The following is a 27,475-nucleotide window of genomic DNA, read 5'->3' as shown; positions in this document are numbered from 1 at the left end:
GTTAGTACAAGGACAACCACGGAAGAGCACAGCAGGTTGTGATTTGTGTACAATAACGTGTAATAAAAGACATGAGATCTTGTGAAATGAAATGAAAGCAGAGAGAGGTCTGTAAAATAGACAAGAAATATGGAGGACCGAGTAACTTACACCACATAGCTCATATATGACCTGGCCACGAGTTAGTGACGGGAGTGCAAGTAAAGACAGGAGAAAACAGGAGAAAAGAACAGAATGAACAGAAGAGAAGCTGCAGTGGAAATGACAGATGGAACACAAAGATACAGTATCTTGTCTGAAGTCGGTACCGCCGATGTGCCAACATCTGCCTGTAGTGTCTGAATGGTTTGGGCTACACACTAATATGACCCCTCCATAGAAGGTGAGACTCTCATGAACAAGATGGTGTTCTCAGTTTTTACCTACAACCCCCACAAGTGTCACAGGACTCTTCTGAAGTTTACCCGGTACTGGGCCGAAAAATGAATGGAAGTGAATAGGCATTTCCAAGTCAAAGGTGGTCATTCCACGGTAAAAAATAAATACATACTTCTTATATCTTTCAGATGTAGGACAGCCACTTCCAAACATACTTCCTTTTAAATAATTTTTAAATATCTATTTTTCCATGTATGAATCTGTTATTCAATGTGTTTCTATGGGCTAATAGTCGAAAAGCCCAATTCAATGTCTTTATATACAGTACCAGTCAAAAGTTTGGACACACCTACTCATTCAAAAGTTTTTCTTAATTTTTACTATTTTCTACATTGTAGAATAATAGCGAAGACATGAAAACTATGAAATAACACATATGGAATCATGTAGTAACCAAAAAAGTGTTAAACAAATTACAGCTTTGCACTGGTACTGTATATATATTTTTTATACTTATAGGGATACTAAAATTCTAAATCAAATAGCTAAATGATCCTTGGTATGACCATCTTAAAACAATTCCATATGTTATTTTAGTAGAAACTTAGTTAAATATTTTCACAGTTGAAATATATATCTTTCAACAGACAGATATTTCAAAGATGAAGATAAACAAAAAACACACAGTTTGAACAGATAGATTTAGAGATTTCCTAATATAGTATAAAATGCCACCGTTTCTAAAGTAATTTGTTGTTGCATGTACTGTATGTACCAAATACTGCACAAAAAGTTCCCTCACAGGAACAATGAATTATCTCTATTGAAGTTTGAAAACGTACTGTAAGTTGCTCACTACTGTAAGTCGGTCTGGACAAGAGCGTCTGTTAAATGACTAAAATGTAAATGTAAAATTCAGATCTAGCCAAGTTCCTTAGATGTATTAATTTGTATGTATTTACATAAAGATAAGGATTTCAGCTTTGAGACGGACCTGCTGCAAGGCGATGATGTTGCTCTTGTCCGTGTCCATCTGGGTCGAGCGTAGCTTGTCCCTTAGCTCGCGGATCATCTGCTGGTACTCCATGATCTCCTCATCCTTCCCAGCCAGCACTCTCTGAAAATCACAAATCACAGACACAATCAAGGCCACTCAGAAAAACGCAGAGATCACCAGGGCCACTGACAAAACAACACAGCTGCAACTAACCAGGCAGTATGCTTTGATGAGGACAGGCCCCGATCTAAAATGTTTTCATTTATGCTGATTGACTACTAATGTTTGAAGTGTGAAGAATAAATGTAAATATTTCCTCTATACATAGAGTACCAGTCAAAAGTTTGGATAAAGTTTGCAAAGGATGGCTACTTTGAAGAATCTCAAATATAAAATGTATTTTGATTTGTTTAACACTTTTTTGGTTACTACATGATTCCATATGTGTTATTTAATAGTTTGATGTCTTCACTATTATTCTACAATGTATAAAATAGTCAAAATAAAGAAAAACCCTTGAATGAGTGGATGTCTCCAAACCTTTGACTGGTACTGTAATTAGCTGTGTGCTGTCAAGTTCTTTAATGATTCAGAAAACATACACAGCAGCAGCATGCAGTACTTGATACAATCAGTGTATCGCCTGCTGCCTTTTCTCTCAGCCAGGTAAATAATGTGAGAACACCCACCTTCCATTCATCCACCTTGGCATTCACGGCTGCCATGACTGGGTCATCTTCCTCCGCCCGGCTCTGAATCTGCTCTGTCAGCTCTCTGACCTGAAGTGAAGAACACAGCAGTATATTGTTTTTATTCAACACCAATGAATGTATGTTATTTACACTCTCAATTCACAATAATGATTCAATATCAGAAATGCTTCATAAAGTCTATGCAAAGCCGTGCTGAAACTTTCCCAGTTTCAACCTTTACATTTGTCCGTATAACCGGAACCAGATTGCAACCTGTAATTTTGTCCCTCTAGGTTACCTGTAGCTTGGCGTGGTCCCTCTCCTTCCTCAGCTGGTCCATGATGGAGTCTGTCTGCTGCACAACGATCTTCATCTTGTTGTACTCGTCAGTCATCGTCTCCATCTCCTTCACTGACTCCTCTAGGCTCTTCTGCATCTGATCGTTCTGTGTCTTCAGGTGGGTGACCTCTTCCTCCGCACGCTAGAGGTAGAGGAATGAGGACACAGGTCTGGGGTTAGTACAGTAAGAAACGTACTGTAAATCATGCAATGATATCAACGGAAGATTTTGTCCATGTGTTTTTCAAGTCACGACTTGTCCTTAATACCCTTTTGACACTACTGAGCCAAGTCAAGGCGAGTTGTACTGCGCTGGCCTGGTTACACATTAGGGAAATATCCAAATCAGGGAAGTTTCGGGCTCCCGAGTGGCGCTGCATCTCAGTGCTAGAGGCATCACTACAGACCCTGGTTAGATTCCAGGCTGTATCACAACCGGCAGTGATTGGGAGTCTCATAGGGCGGCGCACAATTGGCCCAGGGTCGTCCGGGTTAGGGTTTGGCTGGGGTTGGCTGTCATTGTAAATAAGAATTTGTTCTTAACTGACTTGCCTAGTTAAATAAAGGTTAAATAAAATAAATAAATTGTATGAAAGGGGTCTGCAGTACCTGAACGTCCTCCATGCACTGGTAGAGCTGTCTGTTGGCTGAGTTGAGTCTCCTCTGTGTCTCAGTACTCTCCTCTCTGGACTGGACTGGCTCCTTCTGGTCCAACTCCCTCCTGTAGAAGTCTACATCCTGCTGGAGCTGCTCGTTCTGACACACACCGCAGGAGAGGAGACACAGTTAGAGAGGAGTAGTGGGACCCAGTGCCTAATCTACTCTCACAGGTTATACACTAACTACTGCATCATCATATAGTTGTCCAACCACATACTACAACACACACTTATACTGGTGTATACTGTCATACACGTATTATGAACAGTTAACACATAGTTAACAGTTAACACACACTTATATTGGTGTATACTGTCATACACGTATTATGAACAGTTAACACATAGTTAACAGTTAACACACACTTATATTGGTGTATACTGTCATACACGTATTATGAACAGTTATCATACACTTATATTGGTGTATACTGTCATACACGTATTATGAACAGTTAACACACAGTTAACACACACTTATACTGGTGTATACTGTCATATACGTATTATGAACAGTTAACATACACTTATATTGGTGTATACTGTCATACACGTATTATGAACAGTTAACACACAGTTAACACACACTTATATTGGTGTATTCTGTCATATACGTATTATGAACAGTTAACATACACTTATACTGGTGTATACTGTCATACACATATTATGAACAGTTAACATACACTTATACTGGTGTATGCTGTCATACACGTATTATGAACAGTTAACATACACTTATACTGGTGTATACTGTCATACACGTATTATGAACAGTTAACATACACTTATACTGGTGTATACTGTCATACACGTATTATGAACAGTTAACATACACTTATACTGGTGTATACTGTCATATACGTATTATGAACAGTTAACACAAACGCAGACAGACACTCACTGGTGTTCTCCTTACTTGGACAAACACTTATTTTCACCTTAAAAAGGTCCAATGCAGCTATTCTTATCTTAAAGTCAATTTATTTCTGGGTAACAATGAAGAACCTTAATGTGATCGTTTTCATTTAAAATGGTCAAAAACAAACTAAAATAGCTTATTGGCAAAGAGCAATTTCTCAAACAAGAATTTTACTACCACTGTCTGGGAGTGGTCTGAGTGGGGAGGGGAAAACAGAAAACGAACTGTTATTGTCAGAGAGGTTTGGAACTCTCTTTCTTATTGATCTATTATGAAATGTACCGCAGGCCAAAACTCCTTTCCACCAAAACAGGCTGAAATTTCAGGCCGTCTTTTCAAACAGCTCTTACACTAAAAAGGGTATTATCATAATTTGGGCACAATGTAGCAAAATATTTTGAAACGCAAACAAAAATGAGTGTTCAGGTAGTGCCTCCCCAATTCAGACACGACTATGTTGTCACTAACCTCTCTTTTCAGCTTCCTGCTCTCATCCTCAGCCTCCTCTGCCCGAATCATCAACTGTGGGAACACATGGGAGATATTAGTTGTATTGGAATTGTGAACACAATGGGAGATTACTTTGTATAGGCTACATACAATAAAATCAATTGAACATTTTGCACAAAGTAGGAAGGTCTTAGTATAGTGTTGAGAACACAATGACACACATTAACACTAGCTCACGATGGAATTAATGACGTCTCATAACATAAGGTCATACTTCCTCATTGATTTTCTTCTCCTTGCTCGTCTCTTTCTCCAACTGTTGGATATCCTTCTCTCTACGGTTCAACTGGGCCTCCAGTGTGCGCATCTCGTCCCGCAGGAAGCGAGTATCTGGCCCGCCGCCAACGCCCGACTTCTTGGCCATCTGGACAGGAAATCAAGCAGACAACAAACTCTCAGGCCCCCTCTGTTTACAACACTTACTCATGTACTTAAACTACCACCAGTCTCTCGAAAAACAAGATTAGGTTATGTCTCCATTTGCTTCTATGAACGTGTGAAAGAAGTCCCAGGGCCAAATTATTGTTCAGGAAACGCAAAGAACAGATCAACAAACTGCAGCGTAGCAGAGCACTCTAATCTCCTTAAGTGTCGTCATTCTATGGTCACAGCTTACAATCTCCTTTGTGGACAGTGAGGGACTTTACTATTGGTTGAGAGGTGTACTAAGTCCTATTGAAGAAAACTGAGCATGAGTTGAAATGACCTGTGCTCCAATTCAATCAAAACTGCTTTCCAGAAACTGCAGTTTTGATTGGACCCTAATGCTTCACAGTTCAATTTAATGACAACATTCACACCAAGCCTTACCTCTAACTCTTCTTCCCACTGTAACTCCTTGGCCTTCCACTCATTTTCTGTAAGACATGAAAGAGATACTGTTGTAGTATCTACTGCGGGCCATTAATTTCAAATATTTATCCCAACAACTGGATTGAAAACAATGCTCTATGCACCTACCCGATCTAGCTTGTTCTGTCCCGGCATTATCGATGAGTTCAAATGCCATAGTAACCTCCTCTTTCTTCAACTGCAAAAAAATAAAACAATTTTAGTAAGCTTGGGCGGTGTACCTTATATAGAAAATGTTGGATTTTCAACCTTATATAGAAAATTTTGGCCAGCACACCTTGTTATTGGATTTTCAACATTGCAGAAATCATTTTATTTGAGTAAATATTAGTTTACAATTTTATTTTTTAAATAAAGAAAAATGGCATGGACAAAATTATTGGCACCCTGGAGCTAGTACTTGGTTTCACAGCCTTTGGCCAAGATAACTGCAGACAAACACTAACCATCAATGACCTGAATCACCTATAACCTATGACGAGAGCTGGAAACAGTAGTTGTTGGAGTGCACCCATCATACATTGAAGAATTAGCACAGTTCCGTGCTGAATAGAGGGCCAAATTGCCAGTGGAAAGGTGCAGCAATCTCATTGATGGCTACAAGAAGAGTTTGTGGCAGTTATCGTGGCCAAAGGCTGTGCAACCAAGTACTAGCTCCAGGGTGGCAATCATTTTGTCCATGCCATTTTACTTTGATTTCCTAAATAAAAATTGTAAACTTAAGTTTACAAAAATGTAACTGGTTTCTGCAATGTTGAACATCCAATAACAAGGTGTGGAGACCAAAAGTTATTTTAAATTTAAACTTGTTTTAGAAGAAATATGGAATGATTTAATTAAGAAAAGTGCAAGGCTGCCAATATATTTGACCACAACTGTACGTTACATGAAACTGAGACTATAACAGATGAATATTGTAAATCCACCCAAAAGCAGGTCAAGTATCTGAAGCAAATATAATCAAACTTTTTTATATTAATTATACCACACTGTGTAGAGCTTATTCCTTCAAAGCAACTACGTAATGTATTCCACTCTGATATTAACACTGGATAAAATCATTTCAGCACAGTTTTAGTGAGCTTGAGTAATGCATCTCTGGATGTGTCTGGGTAATAATAGCATTGGACACCTTCAGAAGGCCTTGAACGACTCGCAAGAGGTGAACAATTTTCTCTGGGCTTCCATCTTTCAACTCCCGCTCCCATCGTTTGACCTGTAGAGAAATAGAGCACCATTGCTTTTCAATGAAACATAAAGCAAAATTGTCCTCAGGCAGAAACACAGCAACAACAGTACTGCTTTGTGCAAAATTAAGTAAACCCTGAGCACAACAGTCTGTCAAGACCCAGGAACAAGTACTGCTTGGTATTTTATGCATGTTCCTGTCCAGTGGTGACCCATCATTAAGGGCAGTTGGGACAGAGCCACGTTACCTGTTGCATGTTATTTTTGCATAAATACGTGCCACATATCATTGAGTTAATTAAGCCTCCATACAAACATGGTCTCTTTTTTGCTTTCTTGAGTAAGGCAGCTCCAAAATGCAGGTGTTTCAGCCTAGCTCAGTGCTTTCTGTGGTGGTGGGGCAGCCAGTAGAAAATACGGAGTTTAGGGGTTGGTAATGTTCTCTAGTTGCGCTGTGATTGGCTCAGCGTTCTGTCACTCATGGAGACACTACGTCACTGCCAAATCTAAGGGTAGAGCTGGAAAAATCAAGCCCCTTGGGTGCTGGCATACAGTTACCAAAGAAGTGCCCATCCAAGAAGGTGCAAGGTCATTGGCCATAGATAAAATTAAGTCAAATAACGTTATATCTACAGTAGCTTTGATTGGACATGTCAACATCATACTTTCAAAATCTTAGCTAGCAGTCATCATCATGAACCAAGTCGACAATCTACTGGCAAATCCTTTTTAATCCTTGTCAAATGAAGTAGAAAATGAAGAGTAATTACAGATAAAACGTATCGATGCTCATCGGCCATTGGAAATAAACATTACACAACAAGTTGGAAATCGCAAATTCAAGAATGAGTTATTTGGATGGAATCAGTGGCTAACTGCAAGCATTGCAATCACTTGCCTGTGTGTATGGTCCCAAGTCTGGGTTTACATTCAACATTGGCCATGCTGTCAATCCAGCATGATCTCTGCCGCGCTCAAAACAACTGTAAACTCGGAAATCTGACTTCAGCGAGTTCAAGACGACTGGGAACTCGGGGAAAAACAAGCTCCGACTGGGAAAATACGTTTTGAATGGTCATCCAACTCCACATCCAAGAATTGTAAATTGGGAACTCGGGCCTCTTTCTAGAGCTATGACCTGAAGATCACTGACATCATGATTCAACCTTTTTCAGTGTTCCCAGCTGCCTTGAAAGCACCATAAATCCATAGAATGCCAGACTTTGATGACAAAATTTGCCCATGAAGGACCACCTTGCCACCTTCCTGTTCAAATGAGCAAAGCACAACAAGGTCCAAAAATGTATTGTATGCTGCTGCATAAATTATGTTATATGCCAGGGATATAGTGGGGCAAAAAAGTATTTAGTCAGTCACCAATTGTGCAAGTTCATCCACTTAAAAAGATGAGAGAGGCCTGTAATTTTCATCATAGGTACACTTCAACTATATATGCTCACTCAAATATGGACTTGGTCTTTTACCAAATAGGGCTATCTTCTGTATACTACCCCTACCTTGTCACAACACAACTGATTGGCTCAAACACATAAAGAAGGAAAGAAATGACACAAATGAACTTTTAAGGCACACCTGTTAATTGAAATGCATTCCAGGAGACTGCCTCATGAAGCTGGTTGAGAGAATGCCAAGAGTGTGCAAAGCTGTCATCAAGGCAAAGGTGGGCTTTTTGAAGAATCCAAATATAAAATATATTTGGATTTGTTTAACACTTTTTTGGTTACTACAGTCATGGCCAAACGTTTTGAGAATGACACAAATATACATTTTCACAAAGTCTGCTGCCTCAGTTTGTATGATGGCAATTTGCATATACTCCAGAATGTTATGAAGAGTGATCAGATGAATTGCAATTAATTGTAAAGTCCCTATTTGCCATGCAAATGAACTGAATCCCCCAAAAACATTTTCACTGCATTTCAGCCCTGCCACAAATGGACCAGCTGACATCATGTCAGTGATTCTCTCGTTAACACAGGTGTGAGTGTTGACGAGGATAAGGCTGGAGATCACTCTGTCATGCTGATTGCGTTTGAATAACAGACTGGAAGCTTCAAAAGGAGGGTGGTGCTTAGAATCATTGTTCTTCCTCTGACAAACATGGTTACCTGCAAGGAAACACGTGCCGTCGTCATTGCTTTGCACAAAAAGGGCTTCACAGGCAAGGATATTGCTGCCAGTAGAATTGCACCTAAATCAACCATTTATCTGATCATCAAGAACTTCAAGGAGAGAGGTTCAATTGTTGTGAAGAAGGCTTCAGGGCACCCAAGAAAGTCTAGTAAGCGCCAGAACTGTCTCCTAAAGTTGATTCAGCTGCGGGATCGGGGCACCACCAGTACAGAGCTTGCTCATGAATGGCAGCAAGCAGGTGAGTGCATCTGCACGCACAGTGAGGCGAAGACTTTTGGAGGACGGCCTGGTGTCAAGAAGGGCAGCAAAGAAGCCACTTCTCTCCAGGAAAAACATCAGGGACAGACTGATATTCTGCAAAATGTACAGGGATTGGACTGCTGAGGACTGGGGTAAAGTAATTTCTCTGATGAATCCCTTTTCCGATTGTTTGGGGCATCCGGAAAAAAGCTTGTCCGGAGAAGACAAGGTGAGTGCTACCATCAGTCCTGTGTCATGCCAACAGTAAAGCATCCTGAGACCATTCATGTGTGGGGTTGCTTCTCAGCCAAGGGAGTGGGTTCACTTACAATTTTGCCTAAGAACACAGTGTCATGCTCGTCATAATGAGTGGACCAAGATGCAGTGTGGTATGTATCCATCCTTTTATTTAGAAGAGAAACTTAAAGCACAAAAACAATAAAGTGAATAAATGAAACACGAAGCTACATGCAGTGCAGAAAGCAACTACACACAAACATAGTCAAGATCCCACAAATCACAATGGGGAAAATGGCTACCTAAATACGATCCCCAATCAGACAACGATAAACAGCTGTCTCTGATTGGGAACCATACCAGGCCAACATAAATCACTAATCACCTAGATGACCCACTATAGCCACTATCACAGACCAACCAACATAGATAATAAACAGCTCTCTATGGTCAGGGCGTGACACACAGCCATGAATAAAGAATGGTACCAACACATCCTCCGAGAGCAACTTCTCCCAACCATCCAGGAACAGTTTGGTGACGAACAATGTCTTTTCCAGCATGATGGAGCACCTTGCCATAAGGAAAAAGTGATAACTAAGAGGCTCAGGAAACAAAACATAGATATTTTGGGTCCATGGCCAGGAAATTCCCCAGACCTTAATCCCATTGAGAACTTGTGGTCAATCCTCAAGAGGCAGGTGGACAAACATAACCCCACAAATTCTGACAAACTCCAAGCATTGATTATACAAGAATGGGCTGCCATCAGTCAGGATAATTGACAGGATGCCAAGGCAGATTGCAGAAGTCTTGAAAAATAAGGGTCAACACTGCAAATATTGACTCTATGCATCAACTTCATGTAATTGTTAATAAAAGCCTGACACTTATGAAATGCTTGTAATTATACTTCAGAATTCCATAGTAACATCTGACAAAAATTAAGACACTGAAGCAGCAAACTTTGTGAAAATTAATATTTGTGTCATTCTCAACTTTTAGCCATGACTGTACATGGTTCCATAGGTGTTTTTTCATAGTTTTGATGTCTTCACTATTATTCTAAAAATGTAGGGAATAGTCAAATAAAGAAAACCCTTGAATGAGGTGTTCTAAAACTTTTGACCGGTAGTGTATATGCCGCCTTTATTTATCCTACGGTTCTGACTTGATGTACAGGGAGAACACTGTAAGAATGGCCCATTTTCTGAATTTTGTCGCTGTACATTTCAAAAGTGCTTAACAAATATATTGACTACGTTTGTCCTAGCTCACTCATGAATGTCTTAATCGAAATTACGGACTGCCTCTTATCCATTTGTCGTCCCCTTATGTTTTTTAAAAGGCAGTAAATGAGGCTGAATGAACTGTTTCGCTGTCAGACAAGGCTCCGCTGATAGCCAGGTGTAGCAGTGGTAAGATGTTGGAACTGCTGTTGGGACTCTGCTGTTGGGACAACTTTATTTAGGCACCGTTTGTCAACTTTATAGTGCAATTAACGTATTGTTTAGTGTTGTGTAGTGGCTTTGTTGGCATGCATCCCCAAATTTTTTGGGGGGTTTGCCCCACCAAGATTTACATGCTAAAATCGCCACTGTTCCTGTCTCTCTGGTATTAGATGTCAAAATGTCTTACATGTTTGTTTAGTCTACAAGCCAGGTGCTTTCCTAGCCAGGGAGGGAAATGGCAGGGGGATCAAAATTAGGTGCGCAGAAGAGGATTAGCCTGTTTTGAGGCATTTTTCTGACACAGGCAGTTTGTAATTTGGCAGCAGGCAGTGGAGTCCTTTGTTTGAGTATATTTTATTTTTACGGGGACAGTGCACATTAATTAACGTTTCAGTAAAAGTGCCAGTTTTAGCCAGCCAGTTAATTTTCAACCGCAGTCCCCGGGCAGGTTATTAAAAACAATTATAATATAGACAATCATTGATCAGTGTTCACACACAGAGCAACATAGGACAAGCAAGACGTAGCATACAGACAGAGCAACATAGGACAAGCAAGACGTAGCATACATACAGAACAAAAAGCAGCAAGACAAAATTCATAAAAGCAACAAAGTGTTTCCACACCTCACAAGCTACAGACAACATGGAAAGCGGCAATACACAGCTAGGGATTATGTTCACAAATCTGATTGACCTTTAGCCATGTCTTCATGCATTTTATGAAAGTGTGATATGTGGTGCAGTTATGTGTGTCTGATGGCAGTGTATTCCAGACATGGGAAGCTCTCACAGAGAAAGCAGATTTACTAAAGGTGCTTTTCCTCAAGGTTATACACTCACCTCTCATGGCAGACCTTGTGGATCTGCTGCCATATGTTTGGGTTTTCTGTTTAACAAAAATACTGAGTGGAGGGGGAGCCAGGCCATTTAGGATCTTGAACACAAGATATGCGTCAGTGTATTGCACAAGATTTTCCCAACTCAGGAGCTCATGCTTTCTGAGGATGTAACAGTGATGATGGCTATTGTGCTTCCTATGGAGCACTTTGAGAGCCTGTTTGTAGACAGACTGAATAGGTTTTAATTTTGTACAGCAAGCTTGGGCCCACCTAGTCAAGCAGTATGTTAAGTGGGGGAGTATTAGCTAGGTTGAACTTGGTTATTTGAATGACCTTTTTCACATGCTTTTTAAAAGAGAGGTTGGAATCAAGTATGATGCCATGGTACTTAAAATCAGATACCACCTGGAGCTTCTCCCCTGACACATAGACATCTGGCTCAGTAGCATCAGTTGCCCTCTTTGTGAAGAACACGGAAACAGTTTTTTTACATTGAGATGCAAATACGAGTCCCTGAGCCACTTTGTAACCTGGACTAGAGGTCGACCGATTAATCGGAATGGCCGATTAATTAGGGCCGATTTCAAGTTTTCATAATAATCGGAAATCTGTATTTTTGGACACCGATTTGGCCAATTTTTTTTTTTTACACCTTTATTTAACTAGGCAAGTCAGTTAACACATTCTTATTTTCAATGACGGCATAGGAACGGTGGGTTAATTGCCTTGTTCAGGGGCAGAACGACAGATTTTAATATTGTCGGCTCGGGGGATCCAATCTTGCAACCCTACAGTTAACTAGTCCAACGCTCTAACCACCTGCCTCTCATTGCACTCCATGAGGAGCCTGCCTGTTATGCGAATGCAGTAAGAAGCCAAGGTAAGTTGCTAGCTAGCATTAAACGTATCTTATAAAAAACAATCAATCAATCATAATCACTAGTTAACTACACATGGTTGATGATATTACCAGTTTATCTAGCGTGTCCTGCGTTGCATATAATCGATGCGGTGCACATTCGCGGAAAAAGGACTGTCGTTGCTCCAACGTGTACCTAACCATAAACATCAATGCCTTTTTAAAAATCAATACACAAAAGTATATATTTTTAAACCTGCATATTTAGCTAAACGAAATCCAGCTTAGCAGGCAATATTAACCAGGTGAAATTGTCATTTCTCTTGCGTTCATTGCGCGCAGAGTGAGGATATATGCGATAATAATAAATGTTTTGTTTTCGAAATTATAGTTTCCGGATTCGACCATATTAATTGTCCAAAGGCTCGTATTTGTGTGTGTTATTATGTTATAATTAAGTCTATGATTTGATATTTGATAGAGCAGTCTGACTGAGCGATGGTAGGCAGCAGCAGGCTCGTAAGCATTCATTCAAACAGCACTTTCGTGCGTTTTTCCAGCAGCTCTTCACTGTGCTTCAAGTATTGAGCTGTTTATGACTTTAAGCCTATCAACTCCCAAGATTAGGCTGGTGTAACCGATGTGAAATGGCTAGCTAGTTAGCGGGGTGTGCGCTAATAGCGTTACAAACGTCACTCGCTCTGAGACTTGGGGTAGTTGTTCCCCTTGTTCTGCAAGGGCCGTGGATTTTGTGGAGAGATTGGTAACGCTGCTTCGAGGGTGGCTGTTGTCGATGTGTTCCTGGTTCGAGCCCAGGTAGGAGTGAGGAGAGGAACGGAAGTTATAGTGTTACACTGGCAATACTAAAGTGCCTATAAGAACATCCAATAGTCAAAGGTATATGGAATACAAATGATATAGAGAGAAATAGTCCTATAAATACTATATTAACTACAACCTAAAACCTCTTACGTTGGAATATTGAAGTCTCATGTTAAAAGGAACCACCAGCTTTCATATGTTCTCATGTTCTGAGCAAGGAACTTAAACATTAGCTTTCTTACATGGCACATATTGCACTTTTACGTTTTATACAATACTTTGTTTTTTGCATTATTTAAACCAAATGGAACATGTTTCATTATTTATTTGAGGCTAAATGGATTTTTATTGATGGATTATATTAAGTTAAAATAAGTGTTCATTCAGTATTGTTGTAATTGTCATTATTATAAATACATAAAAAATATAAAAAAACGGCCGATTAGTCGGTATCTGCTTTTTTTGATCCTCCAATAATCGGTATCGGTGTTGAAAAATCATAGTCGGTCGACCTCTAACCTGGACCATTACAGTAGTGAGTTCTTGTGCAGCTTGTTGTTTGCTCTTTGCATGCACATATATCACTGTATCATCCGCATACATTTGAACTTCAGACCCAGTACAGACAGAGGGCAGATCATCCATCTCAAGGCATCGGGGAAAAGTTGAACTTGGACAATTTTGTGATAAGAATCTCATGGTTAACAGTGTCAAAAGCCTTCCTTAGGTCCAGAAACACAGCCCCAACAACACCCCCTTTGTCCATCATGGACTTCACATTTTCCAGAAGAAAGCAGTTGGCTGTTTCTGTGGAGTGTTTCGCTCTGAAGCCAAACTGCATGGAGTGTAAGGGGCTGTTGTGTTGTGTTGTTTACACAGACAACTGTATTTATTTATTTAATTTAACTAGGTAAGTCAGTTAAGAACACATTCTTATGTACAATGACGGCCTACCAAAAGGCCTTCTGTGGGGACGGGGGCTGGGATAAAAACAAATACACTGCTCAAAAAAATAAAGGGAACACTTAAACAACACAATGTAACTCCAAGTCAATCACACTTCTGTGAATTCAAACTCTCCAATTAGGAAGCAATACTGATTGACAATAAATTCCACATGCTGTTGTGCAAATGGAATAGACAACAGGTAGAAATTATAGGCAATTAGCAAGACACCCCCAATAAAGGAGTGGTTCTGCAGGTGGTGACCACAGACCACTTCTCAGTTCCTATGCTTCCTGGCTGATGTTTTGGTCACTTTTGAATGCTGGCGGTGCTTTCACTCTAGTGGTAGCATGAGACGGAGTCTACAACCCACACAAGTGGCTCATCCAGGATGGCACATCAATGCGAGCTGTGGCAAGAAGGTTTGCTGTGTCTGTCAGCGTAGTGTCCTCAGAATGGAGGCGCTACCAGGAAACAGCCCAGTACATCAGGAGATGTGGAGGAGGCCGTAGGAGGGCAACAACCCAGCAGCAGGACCGCTACCTCCGCCTTTGTGCAAGGAGGAGCAGGAGGAGCACTGCCATAGCCATGCAAAATGACCTCTAGCAGGCCACAAATGTGCATGTGTCTGCTCAAACGGTCAGAAACAGACTCCATGAGGGTGGTATGAGGGCCCGACGTGTCACAGGTGGGGGTTGTGCGTACAGCCCAACACCGTGCAGGACATTTGGCATTTTCCAGAGAACACCAAGATTGGCAAATTCGCCACTGGCGCCCTGTGCTCTTCACAGATGAAAGTATGTTCACACTGAGCACATGTGACAGACGTGACAGAGTCTGGAGACGCCGTGGAGAACGTTCTGCTGCCTGCAACATCCTCCAGCATGACCGGTTTGGCGGTGGGTCAGTCATGGTGTGGGGTGGCATTTCTTTGGGGGGCCGCACAGCCCTCCATGTGCTTGCCAGAGGTAGCCTGACTGCCATTAGGTACCGAGATGAGATCCTCAGACCCCTTGTGAGCCCATACGCTGGTGAGGTTGGCCCTGGGTTCCTCCTAATGCAAGACAATGCTAGACCTCATGTGGCTGGAGTGTGTCAGCAGTTCCTGCTAGAGGAAGGCATTGATGCTATGGACTGGCGGATGCTTTAGTCCAGGTCTGGGAGGAGATCCCTCAGGAGACCATCCGCCACCTCATCAGGAGCATGCCCAGGCGTTGTAGGGAGGTCATACAGGCACGTGGAGGCCACACACACTACTGAGCCTCATTTTGACTTGTTTTAAGGACATTACATCAATGTTGGATCAGCCTGTAGTGTGGTTTTCCACTTTAATTTTGAGTGTGACTCCAAATCCAGACCTCAATGGGTTGATACATTTGATTTCCATTGATAATTTGTGTGTGATTTTGTTGTCTGCACATTCAACTATGTAAAGAAAAAAGTATTTAATAAAAATATTTCATTCATTCAGATCTAGGATGTGTTATTTTAGTGTTCCCTTTATTTTTTGAGCAGTGTATATATATAAAAATATAGGACAACAAAACATTACATAAAGAGAGACCTAAGACGACAACATAGCAAGGCAGCAACACATGACAACACAGCATGGTAGTAACACAACATGACAACAACATGGCAGCAACACAAAAGCACAAAACATGGTACAAACATTATTAGGCACAGACAACAGCACAAAGGGCAAGAAGGTAGAGACAACAATACATCACGCAAAGCAGCCACAACTGTCAGTAAGAGTGTCCATGATTGAGTCTTTGAATGAAGAGATTGAAATAAAAACTGTCCAGTTTGAGTGTTTGTTGCAGCTCGTTCCAATCGCTAGCTGCAGAACACTGGGTCGCTCCTCTTTTTAGTTATGTGTTTGCTTTGGGGACTTTTAACAAAATGTGACTGGCAGAACGGCTGTTGTATGTGGAGGATGAGGGCTGCAGTAGACATCTCAGATAGGGGGGAGTGAGGCCTAAGAGGGTTTTCTAAATAAGAATAATATAATGGGTCTTGCGACGAGTATATGGACATGACCAGTTTACAGAAGAGTATAGAGTGCAGTGATGTGTCCTATAAGGAGCATTGGTGGCAAATCTGATGGCCGAATGGTAAAGAACATCTAGCTGCTCGAGAGCACCTGCTGATCTATAAATTATGTCTCCGTAATCTAGCACGGGTAGGATGGTCATCTAAATCAGGGTTAGTTTGGCAGCTGGGGTGAAAGAGGAGCGATTACAATAGAGGAAACCAAGTCTAGATTTAACTTCAGCCTGCAGCTTTGATATGTGCTGAGAGAAGGACAGTGTACAGTCTAGCCATACTCCCAGTCAGTATGATGCTTTTGTCAGGGACAGCCGGACCACTCACAAGATTGGAATATTTGATTGATCAGACTTGGGAAACAGTACTATCAGATTAGAACATTTGAGGTGCATGCATGGACACCTAGGAACAGTAACGTACCTGTAAAAACATGTGGTTGATTATCTCTGCATCTCCACTCTCCTGCAGCTGTTCTGGGTCAGCATCCATCACCATTCTCCAGTCAAGATGAGGAGGCATTTTGACAATTGTGACAGTTGTGTTAGCTAACAGGAACTGTGGAACAAGTAGATGGACAGACACACATTGTAAGTTAGGGTAATGCTGTAAAGGGACAACATAGCTATGGCTATTATCCTTGCAAAATGCATTTTATTTGTGGCTATGTAGCTAGCTAACATTAGCTTCTGCTATTTGCTTCAAGATGTGTTTAACATTGCATTGGGCGGCGAAAAAATACATTCAACAATGTATATGAATAACATATGGCGATATGTATTATTTTCCTTTTATCAGTAAGACATTAACTTTTACCTAACCTTTTTTTCATATACCCGCTACAACGTACTGTTTGGCTAGCTCACTGGCTATTTTAGCTAGCCATCTTCAACGGCTACTCCAGTTGCTAAGTTACCGTTGACAACAGTCGTAAATCGATTCGTACAACCTCTTCTTCGTCTATGACGTTTAACGGCAGTTGGCATCCAATTTGTTGCATTACCGCCACCTACTACACAGGAGTACAACTCCCTTATACTTTACTTGAAAAATAAAAATGTACTAAATACCCTACCATCTAACACTATACTCACTAATTTAAAAATGATATAACATGAATACCCCCCTACACCACTAATTAACTGTATATATTCCTAACTCATGCAATCACTCTGAAAGGATGGGACATCACCACTTAACACATCCATAAGCCTTTGCTAGGTAAAGCCCCTCCTTATCTCAGCTCACTGGTCACCATAGCAGCACCCACCCTTAGCACACACTCCAGCAGATATATTTCACTGGTCACCCCCAAAGCCAATTCCTCCTTTGGTTGCCTTTCCTTCTAGTTCTCTGCTGCCAATGACTGGAACGAATTGCAAACATCACTGAAGCTGGAGACTCATATCTCCCTCACTAACTTTAAGCACAGATCACTGCACCTGCACATAGCCCATCTGTAAATAGCCCATCTCTATTCTGTTATTTATTTTGCTCCTTTGCACCCCAGTATCTCTACTTGCACATTCATCTTCTACACATCTATCACTCCAGTGTCAAATTACTTCACCACTATGGCCTATTTATTGCCTTACCTCCCTTATCTAACTTCATTTGCACACACTGTATAGACTTTTTTTCTATTGCGTTATTGACTATGTTTGTTTATTCCACGTGTAATTCTGTGTTGTTGTTTGTGTTGCACTGCTTTGCTTAATCTTGGCCAGGTTGCAGTTGTAAATGAGAACTTGTTCTCAACTAGCCTACCTGGTTAAATAAAGGTGAAATACATATATATATATTTTTTTAAATCCTGTAACTCTTCTGCTGTCAAGTCTCGCACACACAAATACCTCTCTGCAGCTGCCACCACAACTTCAATTTTCTGAGACTTCCGATCCATCCCTGCAGTACAATTGATAACCATTGATATAAATGCTAAAAATCCAATCTTACTGAAACTTATTTCACTTTTTGGCCTATCCCTCTGTACTGGTATATCTCTACTACTTTCCCCACTCCTCCCCCTTAACCCATATTCCTCTACTTTCTAAACTGCCTCAACATATGACAACATCTGCTCTACTCTACCCCTGGAAACCCCACCTGCCTCTCTTGCATGGGATATTTCTGATCCCCAGCTCTAAGGGCACCCCATACAATTAACACATTCCAGTACTTTCCCCAATACTACACATTACTTTGTCCCATGCCCTTCTGCACATTTCTCACACCTTGGACCCTACCGCCTACACACTGATGCCCATAAGCTTAACACCTGTAGCGTCTTAATGTATTCGGCACATACGCTCGTACAGGATAACTTATATATCCTAACTTCACTTTGTCAGGCAAAGACTCAACTTCAAAACTCAAAAGAACAGATAATGACTCAAACGACGAGAGTTACATACAACGGGGATCTTTGCCCTCAGCTGGTCAATTCGTACAACCTACAACTTTACGGCTGATAACGTCGTGTCACTGCTGCAAAAGCTATTCAGCGAGCCAAAGCGCGTTCCGTCCTCTTTAAAACACGTTTCAAGTTTTATAGAAAATACATTGTATTCTCCTCTTAATTTTTTTTATTTTTATAGTGTCATTCGATGTGTGACAACAACATTATAGTCACGGCTGTTTCAGAAATCAATGTCACTTTTTTTTTCAACTTTGACCCGGAAATGTTTTGGGATTTATTGCTAGCCTTTTTGGGAGTTTTTATGTTCCTAGTTGTTAGCGTATGCCACATTATAATGTCAATGGCCGATAAAATACTCTAATTCACGTATGTTTCTGTATTTTCACACTAATTCTAACATTGTTATTGAACATAACATTTTAGGAAATGTAAGCAATTTTTACCAGTAGTTTGTAAACGAGATAGGTCAAATGCTAGATATTCAAACATTTTACCGAGTTTAACCGGCGTAGAACTAGCAGGCGTAGAAAGACCTACGGTCCTAGCTAACGTTAGTAGTTGTTTTACGTCTAATTCGTCGCAATTACTGTCTAGCTACATGATAATGTTTGACGTTTATCGATGTTAAATGTAACATGTATAACTAACATGACTGAAACGGCATGATTCCAATCGAATCGTGTTCTCGATGGATAGCTTAGCTAACTAGTGAGGAACTAAGCTAACTAATGCAAGGAACTAGAGCTAGCACACTACATTGTAGCCTTTCAAGTTTTAATATGATCTCCCTTTGTCATCGTTAGTATTAATCGAATCTGTCTGCGTTGAATGGGAACATGAATCAGAGTTTACTAGAAGGCATACATTGTTGTGATGCCAGTCTCTTGTCACCAGGCTGTGTCATTGGCATCCTAGCAAATCTGGGCTGGAGTCATTGTATGTGTGAACCATAATGTGATAATGAACAAAGAAATCCTCTAGTCTGATCTCTTCTGTCCTGCTCTTACTTCCTCTATCACAGTGATCAATGAAGCCGTTGGTCAGCAATGGCTGTCGTGTCGTGGATGGAGATCTTGCTTTTGACTGGACTGGTGGTGGGGTGCTACTGGAACAGCCTGTCCTGCGGCTTTGTGTTCGATGATGTCTCAGCCATCCTGGACAACAAGGACCTGCGGCCTGCCACCCCTCTCCGCAACCTCTTCCTCAATGACTTCTGGGGCACGCCCATGGCTGAGGTGATTTGAATCTGTCTGGTGCACTAGATTACCCATGACATATCATGTGACCAATGACTGTATATATGAATGGACAAAGCCACTGACTATGTTACACCATTCATTACTATGTGAAGAATTTCTACACCCAAAGGTGCAACATCGCAAGACTTTTGAGAAAGCTTGCCAAGCAGAAGAGGCTGGGGTTTGAGACGTCAATGAGAGAAGCAAAACATTCTTCCGTAGATTTAGAAAATAAACAACTAAGGGCACAACCTAGATTCAAGCCCCTCTTAAAGCAAATCAATATAACTTTATTTGTCACATACACCGAATACAAGAAGTGTAAACCTTAACGTGAAATGCTTACAAGCCCTTAACCAAGAGTGCAGTTCAAGAAGAGTTAAGAAAATATTTACCAAATAAACTAAAGTAACACAATAAAATAACAGTAACGAGGCTATAAACAAGGGCTACCGGTACCGAGTCACTGTGCGAGGTACAGGTTAGTTGAGGTAATTTGTACATGTAGGTAGGGGTGAACTGACTGCATAGATAATAAACAGCGAGTAGCAGCAGTGTACAAAACCAATTGGGGGGGGGCGGTCGTCAATGCAAATAGTCCGGTGGCATTTTTGAGTAATTGTTCAGCAGTCTTATGGCTTGGGGGTAGAAGCTGTTAAGGAGCCTCTTGGTCCTAGACTTGGCGTTCCGGTACCGCTTGCCATGAAGTAGCAGAGAGAACAGTCCTTGACTAGGGTGGCTGAAGTCTTTGACCATTTAGGGCTTTGCTCTGACACAGCCTGGTATAGATGTCCTGGATGGCAGGAAGCTTCGCCTCAGTGATTTGAATGGCTGTACACACTACCCTCTGGAGTGCCTTGCGGTTGGAAGCCAAGCCATTACCATACCAGGCAGTGATGCAACCAGTCAGGGCTCAACGGTGCAACGGTGCAGCTGTAGAATGTTTTTGAGGATCTGGGGACCCATTCCAAATCTCTTCATGACTAGTTGAACGTGTTATTACTCCAACTTTGTGAAAGTGACACCGATTACCATTAGACCCGATGATGTTTCCATCTATGATTTTTTTAAAAGTGTGTGTGTGTATATATACATCGAAGTCGTAAGTTTACATACACTTAGGCTTGAGTCATTAATACTCGTTTTTCGACCACTCCACAAATGTCTTGTTAACAAACTATAGTTTTGGCAAGTTGGTTAGGACATCCTACTTTGTGCATGACACAAGTAATATTTCCAACACTTGTTTACAGAGAGATTATTTCACTTATAATTCACTATCACAATTCCAGTGGGTCAGAAGTTTACATAAACTAAGTTTACTGTGCTTTTAAACAGTTTGGAAAACTCCAGAAAATTGTAATTGCTTTAGAAGCTTCTGATTGGCTAATTGACATCATTTCAGTCAATTGGAGGTGTCCATGTGAATGTATTTCAAGGCCTACCTTCAAACTCAGTGCCTCTTTGCTTGACATCATAGGAAAATCAAAAGAAATCTGCCAAGACCTCAGAAAGCAATTTCCAAATGCCTGAAGGTACTGCGTTCATCTGTACAAACAATAGTATGCAAGTATAAACACCAAGGGACCACGCAGCCGTCATATCGCTTAGGAAGGAGACACATTGTCTCCTAGAGATGAATGTACTTTGGTGCGAAAAGTGCAAATCAATCACAGAACAACAGCAAAGGACCTTGTGAAGATGCTGGAGGAAACTGGTACAAAAGTACCTATATACACAGTAAAACGAGTCCTATATTGACATAACCTGAAAGGCCGCTCAGCAAGGAAGAAGCCACTGCTCCAAAACCGCCATAAAAAAGCCAGACTACGGTTTGCAACTGCACATGGGGACAAAGATTGTACTTTTTGGAGACATGTCATCTGGTCTGATGAAAAAAAAATAGAACTGTTTGGCCATAATGACCATCATTATGTTTGGAGGAAAAAGGGGGAGGCTTGCAAGCCGAAGAAGACCATCCCAACCGTGAAGCACGGGGGTGGCAGCATCATGTTGTGGGGGTGCTTTGCTGCAGGAGGGACTCGTGCTCTTCACAAAATAGATGGCAACATGAGGAAGGAAAATTATGTGGATATATTGAAGCAACATCTCAAGACATCAGTCAGGAAGTTAAACCCCAAGCATACTTCCAAAGTTGTAGCAAAATGGCTTAAGGACAACAAAGTCCAGGTATTGGAGTGGCCATCACAAATCCCTGACCTCAATCCTATAGAAAATTTGAGGGCAGAACTGAAAAAGCATGTGCGAGCAAGTAGGCCTACAAACCTGACTCGGTTACACCAGCTCTGTCAGGAGGAATGGGCTAAAATTCACCCAACTTATTGTTGGAAGCTTGTGGAAGGCTACCTGAAACGTTTGACCAAAATTCAATAATTTAAAAGGCAATGCTACCAAATACTAATTGAGTGTATGTAAACTTCTGAATGTGATGAAAGAAATACAATTTGAAGTAAATAATTCTGACATTTCACATTCTTAAAATGAAGTGGTGATCCTAACTGACCTAAGACAGGTTCATTTTTACTAGGATTAAATGTCAGAATTGTGAAAAACAGTTTAAATGATTTTGGCTAAGGTGTATGTAAATTTCTGACTTCGACTGTGTATATATATATATATTTCATTCATTCAACCATTCATTCATTCAACCATTGAATTTTTTTTCTTTCAAAAACAAGGACATTTCTAAGTAACCCCAAACTTTTGAACGGTACCGGTCTCTCACTCTCTCTACCGGTCAAAAGTTTTAGAACACCTACTCTAAATCAAATCAAATGTTTTTCGTCACGTGCCGAATACAACCGGTATAGACCTTACAGTGAATTGCTTACTTACAAGCCTTTAACCATTAAAGAGCAGCAGTATGATAACAATAGTGAGGCTATGTACAGGGGGTACCGGTCCAGAGTCAATGTGCAGGGGCACCAGTTAGTCAAGGTAATATGTATATGTTGAGTTATTAAAGTGACTATGCATAGATAATAAGAGCGTAGCAGCAGTGTAAAAGAGGGAGGGGGGTGGGGGCAAGGAAAATAGTCCGGGTGGCCTTTTGATTAGATGTTCAGGAGTCTTATGGCTTGGGGGTAGAAGCTGTTTAGAATCCTTTTGGAGCTAGACTTGGTGCTTCGGTACTGCTTGCTGTGCAGTAGCAGAGACTACAATTACTTTGTCACACAGGGCCATCAAGGTTCGGATAGTTTTTTTCCCTGAATAAATCAAATGATCACTTAACCCAAGTAAACACAAAATGCAGTTATCTTTGTGTAATATTAAAATTTGTTTGATCTGAAACATTTAAGTTTGACAAATGTGCAAAAAAATAAGAAATCAGGAAGGGGGAAAATACTTTATCACAGCATTGTATTCAGCTTTTATTTCTTTCATCACATTCCCAGTGGGTCAGAAGTTTACATGCACTCAATTAGAATTTTGGCCCATTCTTCTGACAGAGTTGGTAGCATTGCCTTAAACAATTTAAACTTGGTTCAAATGTTTTGGGGAGCCTTCCACAAGCTTCCCACAAAACGTTTGGTGAATTTTGGCCCATTCCTCTGACAGAGTTGGTGTAACTGAGTCAGGTTTGTAGGCCTCCTTGCTTGCACACGCTTTTTCAGCTCTGCACACAGTTTTCTATAGGATTGAGGTCAGGGCTTTGTGATGGCCACTCCAATACCTTGACTTTGTTGTCCTTAAGCCATTTTGCCACAACTTTGGAAGTATGCTTAGGGTCATTGTCCATTTGGAAGACCCATTTGCAACCAAGCTTTAACTTCCTGACTGATGTCTTGAGATGTTGCTTCAATATATCCACAATTTTCCTGCCTCATGATGTCATCTATTTTGTGAAGTGCACCAGTCCCTGCTGCAGCAAAGCACCCCAACAACATGATTCTATCACCCCTGTGCTTCACGGTTGGGATGGTGTTCTTTGGTTTGCAAGCCTCCCCCTTTTTACTCCAAACATAACAATGGTCATTATGGCCAACCAGTTCTATTTTTGTTTCTCCAAAAAGTACAATCTTTGTCCCCATGAGCAGTTGCAAACCATAGTCTGGCTTTTTTTATGGTGATTTTGGAGCAGTGGCTACTTCCTTGCTGAGCGGCCTTTCAGGTTATGTCGATATAGGGCTTGTTTTACTGTGTATATAGGTACTTTTGTACCTGTTTCCTCCAGCATCTTCACAAGGTCCTTTGCTGCTGTTCTGTGATTGATTTGAACCAAAGTACGTTCATCTCTAGGAGACAGAACACGTCTCCTTCCTGAGCGGTATGACTGCTGCGTGGTCCCATGGTGTTTATACTTGTGTACTATTGTTTGTACAGATGAACGCGGTACCTTCAGGCATTTGGAAATTGCTCCCAAGGACGAACCAGACTTGTTGAGGTCTACAATTTCTTTTCTGAGGTCTTGGCTGATTTTCTTTTGATTTCCCCATGATGTCAAGCAAAGAGGCACTGAGTTGGATGGTAGGCCTTGAAATACATCCACAGGTACACCTCCAATTGACTCAAATGATGTCAATTAGCCTATCAGAAGCTTCTAAAGCAGTGACGGAATTTTCCAAGCTGTTTAAAGGCACAGTCAACTTAGTGTATGTAAACTTCTGACCCACTGGAATTGTGATACAGCAAAATAATCTGTCTGTAAACAATTGTTGGAAAAATGACTTGTCACATGCACAAAGTAGATGTCCTAACCGACTTGCCAAAACTATAGTTTGATAACAAGAAATTTGTGGAGTGGTTGAAAAACAAGTTTTAATGACTCCAACCTAAGTGTATGTAAACTTCCGACTTCAACTGTATGTATAGATATATGTTTTTTTTGTGATTACTAATGTTACTGTCCCCACTACAGCAGAAAAATACTTAAGTACATGTAATTCTGTCCTTGAAACATTTATTTGAAATGCTGTAGAATTCCTAGGGAGGACCTCTCCTACTGGAGATTTCCAATTTGGCCGTCAGGTGGCTTAATATACATAGCGTTAGGGTTCATGTACATCATTGGTTTCTGCGCATGAGCTTAGCTAGACAATGTTGTGCTTGATTTCTATTTGAGAAGCAGTTTCTGCCCATCTTCATACTGTTCTGTATTTTGACTCAGTCGGGCTTTGACGCTAAATGAAGTCTGTTAAGATGGTGTCTTATGGAGACATATAGCATGTGCAGTTTGAGCTATTACAGGAAGTAACTTTGCAGCCTTGCACTGTTCTTCACCCTCATTGAGTAGCGCAATTTAAGGCCGACCTGGTTACGGCAAGCTGCCGTTAACAACTAAATTATCCTTAACTTCTTCAGGGTGCGATTTTAAAATAATCGTTTCAAGGACATACATCTGGTCTATTTGACCCAATTATTGGTACCATGATTGTCTTTGCAAATGTTTTTTATTTACACGAAGATTGACATTTTTCTATTCACTTTAGTGGCCTATTCTGTTTCCTGCTAACAATGCCTGCAGTACCGCGGTCGGCCTTGAACATCTGTGACTTCAGAGGGGGCAGTCCGTTCTCTTCTGCATGCACCATGTCATACTTTGTTTATGCTCCCCAAGCAAAAAATGCATTTGAACAAGTGAATTAGTTAAATTTGAGCTGAGAGAATTTCAAATACGTTTTATGGTCAATTATTCAATGGCTGTCAATATTGCTGATTATGATTTTTCGCATCATAACAATTGTCAGAGGAGTTGAACTTCAAGTTCCTACAAAATCACCTATATTCACTACAGCCCTATTTTCCTGACCGTTATTCCCTAGATGGCACAAGTGTGCCACAAAGTGCCGTCACGTGGTACCCTTAGTGTTGGTACACAAACCTGAATTTAGGAACAAGATGTTCGTTCTCTTGTTTGAGTCCGTTACAGCATATCACACCCACAAGTGGTGTGAGCTTTCTCTAGCTCTTATTACCATCCTCTATCCCTATGTTGGCTTAAGGTGGTTTTAACAACCAATTGCTATACTATGTTCAAGATTAGTCAATTAATCTCTTCTTAGACACTGACAGAACCTGGTACCAGAACTACATTCCTAGAGTGAAAAGTAATTTGTAGTTGACAGCAGGGTTGACTTGTATCTAATGCTAAAATCGTTTTGAATTGATGTCTCAACTATCCTCAATCAGTCTTTATGCATTTGAAGCTAATAACTCCCTGTCATATCTTTGTCTCATTACAGGAGCGGAGCCACAAATCCTACCGGCCCCTGACAGTGCTCACCTTCCGTCTGAACTATCTCTTCAGTGAGCTGAGTTCTGCATCCTACCACCTGCTCAACGTAGGGCTGCATTCTGTGGTGTGTGTGCTTTTTCTGAGGTTCTGCCGTCTGTTCTTGGACAAGACCTCCAGCCTGGTTGCGGCCCTGCTGTTCGCTGTCCACCCCATCCACACAGAGGCCGTAAGTTTGTTGTTCTAGGATCAGATTAACTCTGCTGTTCACCCCGTCCACACAAAGGCTGGAAGTCTGGTCAACTGTTGGCACAGATCTAGGATCATCTTAATTTTAATGTCACATGCACAAGTACAGTCAAATGCCTTTGTTGCCAGCTCCAAACCCCAAAATGCAGTAATCAATATCAATGCGAAGCACAAAAAATATCAAGGTAGAACAAATCACACAAGAAATAGGAAATAAGGAAAATAAGAAGCTATATACAGGGTCAGTTCCAATACCATATTTACAATGTGCAAAGACCCTGGAGTGATAGAGGTAAATACTATATGTAGAGGGGTAAGGTGACTAGGCTAGGATATATGATAAACAAAGTAATAACAGCGTAAATTATTGTGTGTAGAGTCAGTATAAATGTGTGACTGGGTAGAAGTTACAGGCCTTGGTTTTTCCATTTATATTTCAAGGTTGGACATTAACACGTTAGGCGCACCGATTGGTGTCAGTATGTTTTACACCTTTTACACCAGTCAGAAGGCGCTCCAGTTGTCTGGCGAGTGCTCCAGTTGTCTGGCGAGTGCTCCAGTTGTCTGGCGAGTGCTCCAGTTGTCTGGCGAGTGCTCCAGTTGTCTGGCGAGTGCTCCAGTTGTCTGGCGAGTGCTCCAGTTGTCTGGCGAGATGTGGAGGGAGGGTGAACACCTTTAGTTGTCGGTCCCTATTTGAGTTCTAAAACAATCCTTGATCTGATCGTCCCTGTTTTTCATTTCGCTCCACTTTTTGTTTTTTTTCAGTTTTTAAATTTGGTGTTTGTTTTTTGTTTGCCACTTCTTGTGCAAATTTAGTTGGTGTCTTTTAAGTTCCAGTTTTTGTTGCTTTCAGTGGACACCCTCATGTGTCTTTCAGAACCTCTCTTAAAACAGTCAGTGACTCCTTTGTTTTTGATTTTCTTGCTGGAGAATATAACAAAAATGGGGCTCGTCCGGGATCTTGTTTCCCAGGAGTATGGTAGTCGCTCTAATTCCCTACTCTGAGGCTCTGCTGTGCCCATATATTTGAGTGTTCAAAAGACACTTTTGTGGTAGTTTGTCACCCTGAGGGTTATAAGATTGGTGGAATCATTTTGAAAGTTGCATAAACTCACACAGGCTAATATACACTGCTCAAAAAAATAAAGGGAACACTTAATCAACACAATGTAACTCCAAGTCAATCACACTTCTGTGAAATCAAACTCTCCACTTAGGAAGCAACACTGATTGACAATAAA

General features: G+C 41.0%; 2 protein-coding genes across 3 annotated transcripts in view; one reads left to right on the top strand and one right to left on the bottom strand.

Annotated features, from left to right (window-relative positions):
* cep290 (centrosomal protein 290) overlaps positions 1–17,127 on the bottom strand; it is a 58,810-nt gene extending 41,683 nt beyond the window's left edge. Inside the window, exons 1-12 of one of the 2 annotated variants that reach the window (XM_031801480.1) lie at positions 16,957–17,127; positions 16,559–16,693; positions 6,482–6,565; positions 5,458–5,527; positions 5,308–5,354; positions 4,712–4,861; positions 4,456–4,509; positions 3,016–3,162; positions 2,366–2,548; positions 2,065–2,154; positions 1,373–1,495; positions 151–171 (exon numbers count right to left, since the gene is read on the bottom strand). In XM_031801480.1, the coding sequence (XP_031657340.1) occupies positions 151–171; positions 1,373–1,495; positions 2,065–2,154; positions 2,366–2,548; positions 3,016–3,162; positions 4,456–4,509; positions 4,712–4,861; positions 5,308–5,354; positions 5,458–5,527; positions 6,482–6,565; positions 16,559–16,657 (1,068 nt within the window). In that variant the 5' untranslated portion in view covers positions 16,658–16,693; positions 16,957–17,127. The remainder of the gene's footprint in view (positions 1–150; positions 172–1,372; positions 1,496–2,064; positions 2,155–2,365; positions 2,549–3,015; positions 3,163–4,455; positions 4,510–4,711; positions 4,862–5,307; positions 5,355–5,457; positions 5,528–6,481; positions 6,566–16,558; positions 16,694–16,956) is intronic. The other variant, XM_031801481.1, reaches the window with a different exon arrangement.
* Positions 17,128–18,796: 1,669 nt separating this feature from the next.
* The window catches only part of tmtc3 (transmembrane O-mannosyltransferase targeting cadherins 3), a 111,457-nt gene continuing 102,778 nt past the window's right edge, over positions 18,797–27,475 (top strand). The window contains exons 1-3 of the mRNA XM_020455612.2: positions 18,797–18,920; positions 19,576–19,789; positions 25,996–26,214. Of these exons, the coding sequence (XP_020311201.1) occupies positions 19,601–19,789; positions 25,996–26,214 (408 nt within the window). The 5' untranslated portion in view covers positions 18,797–18,920; positions 19,576–19,600. The remainder of the gene's footprint in view (positions 18,921–19,575; positions 19,790–25,995; positions 26,215–27,475) is intronic.

The sequence above is a fragment of the Oncorhynchus kisutch genome, linkage group LG22, assembly GCF_002021735.2.
Source record: "Oncorhynchus kisutch isolate 150728-3 linkage group LG22, Okis_V2, whole genome shotgun sequence".
Taxonomy (NCBI): Eukaryota; Metazoa; Chordata; class Actinopteri; order Salmoniformes; family Salmonidae; genus Oncorhynchus; species Oncorhynchus kisutch.
The sequence above is the reverse complement of the archived record's forward strand: the minus strand, read 5'-3'. Positions and strand labels throughout refer to the sequence as shown.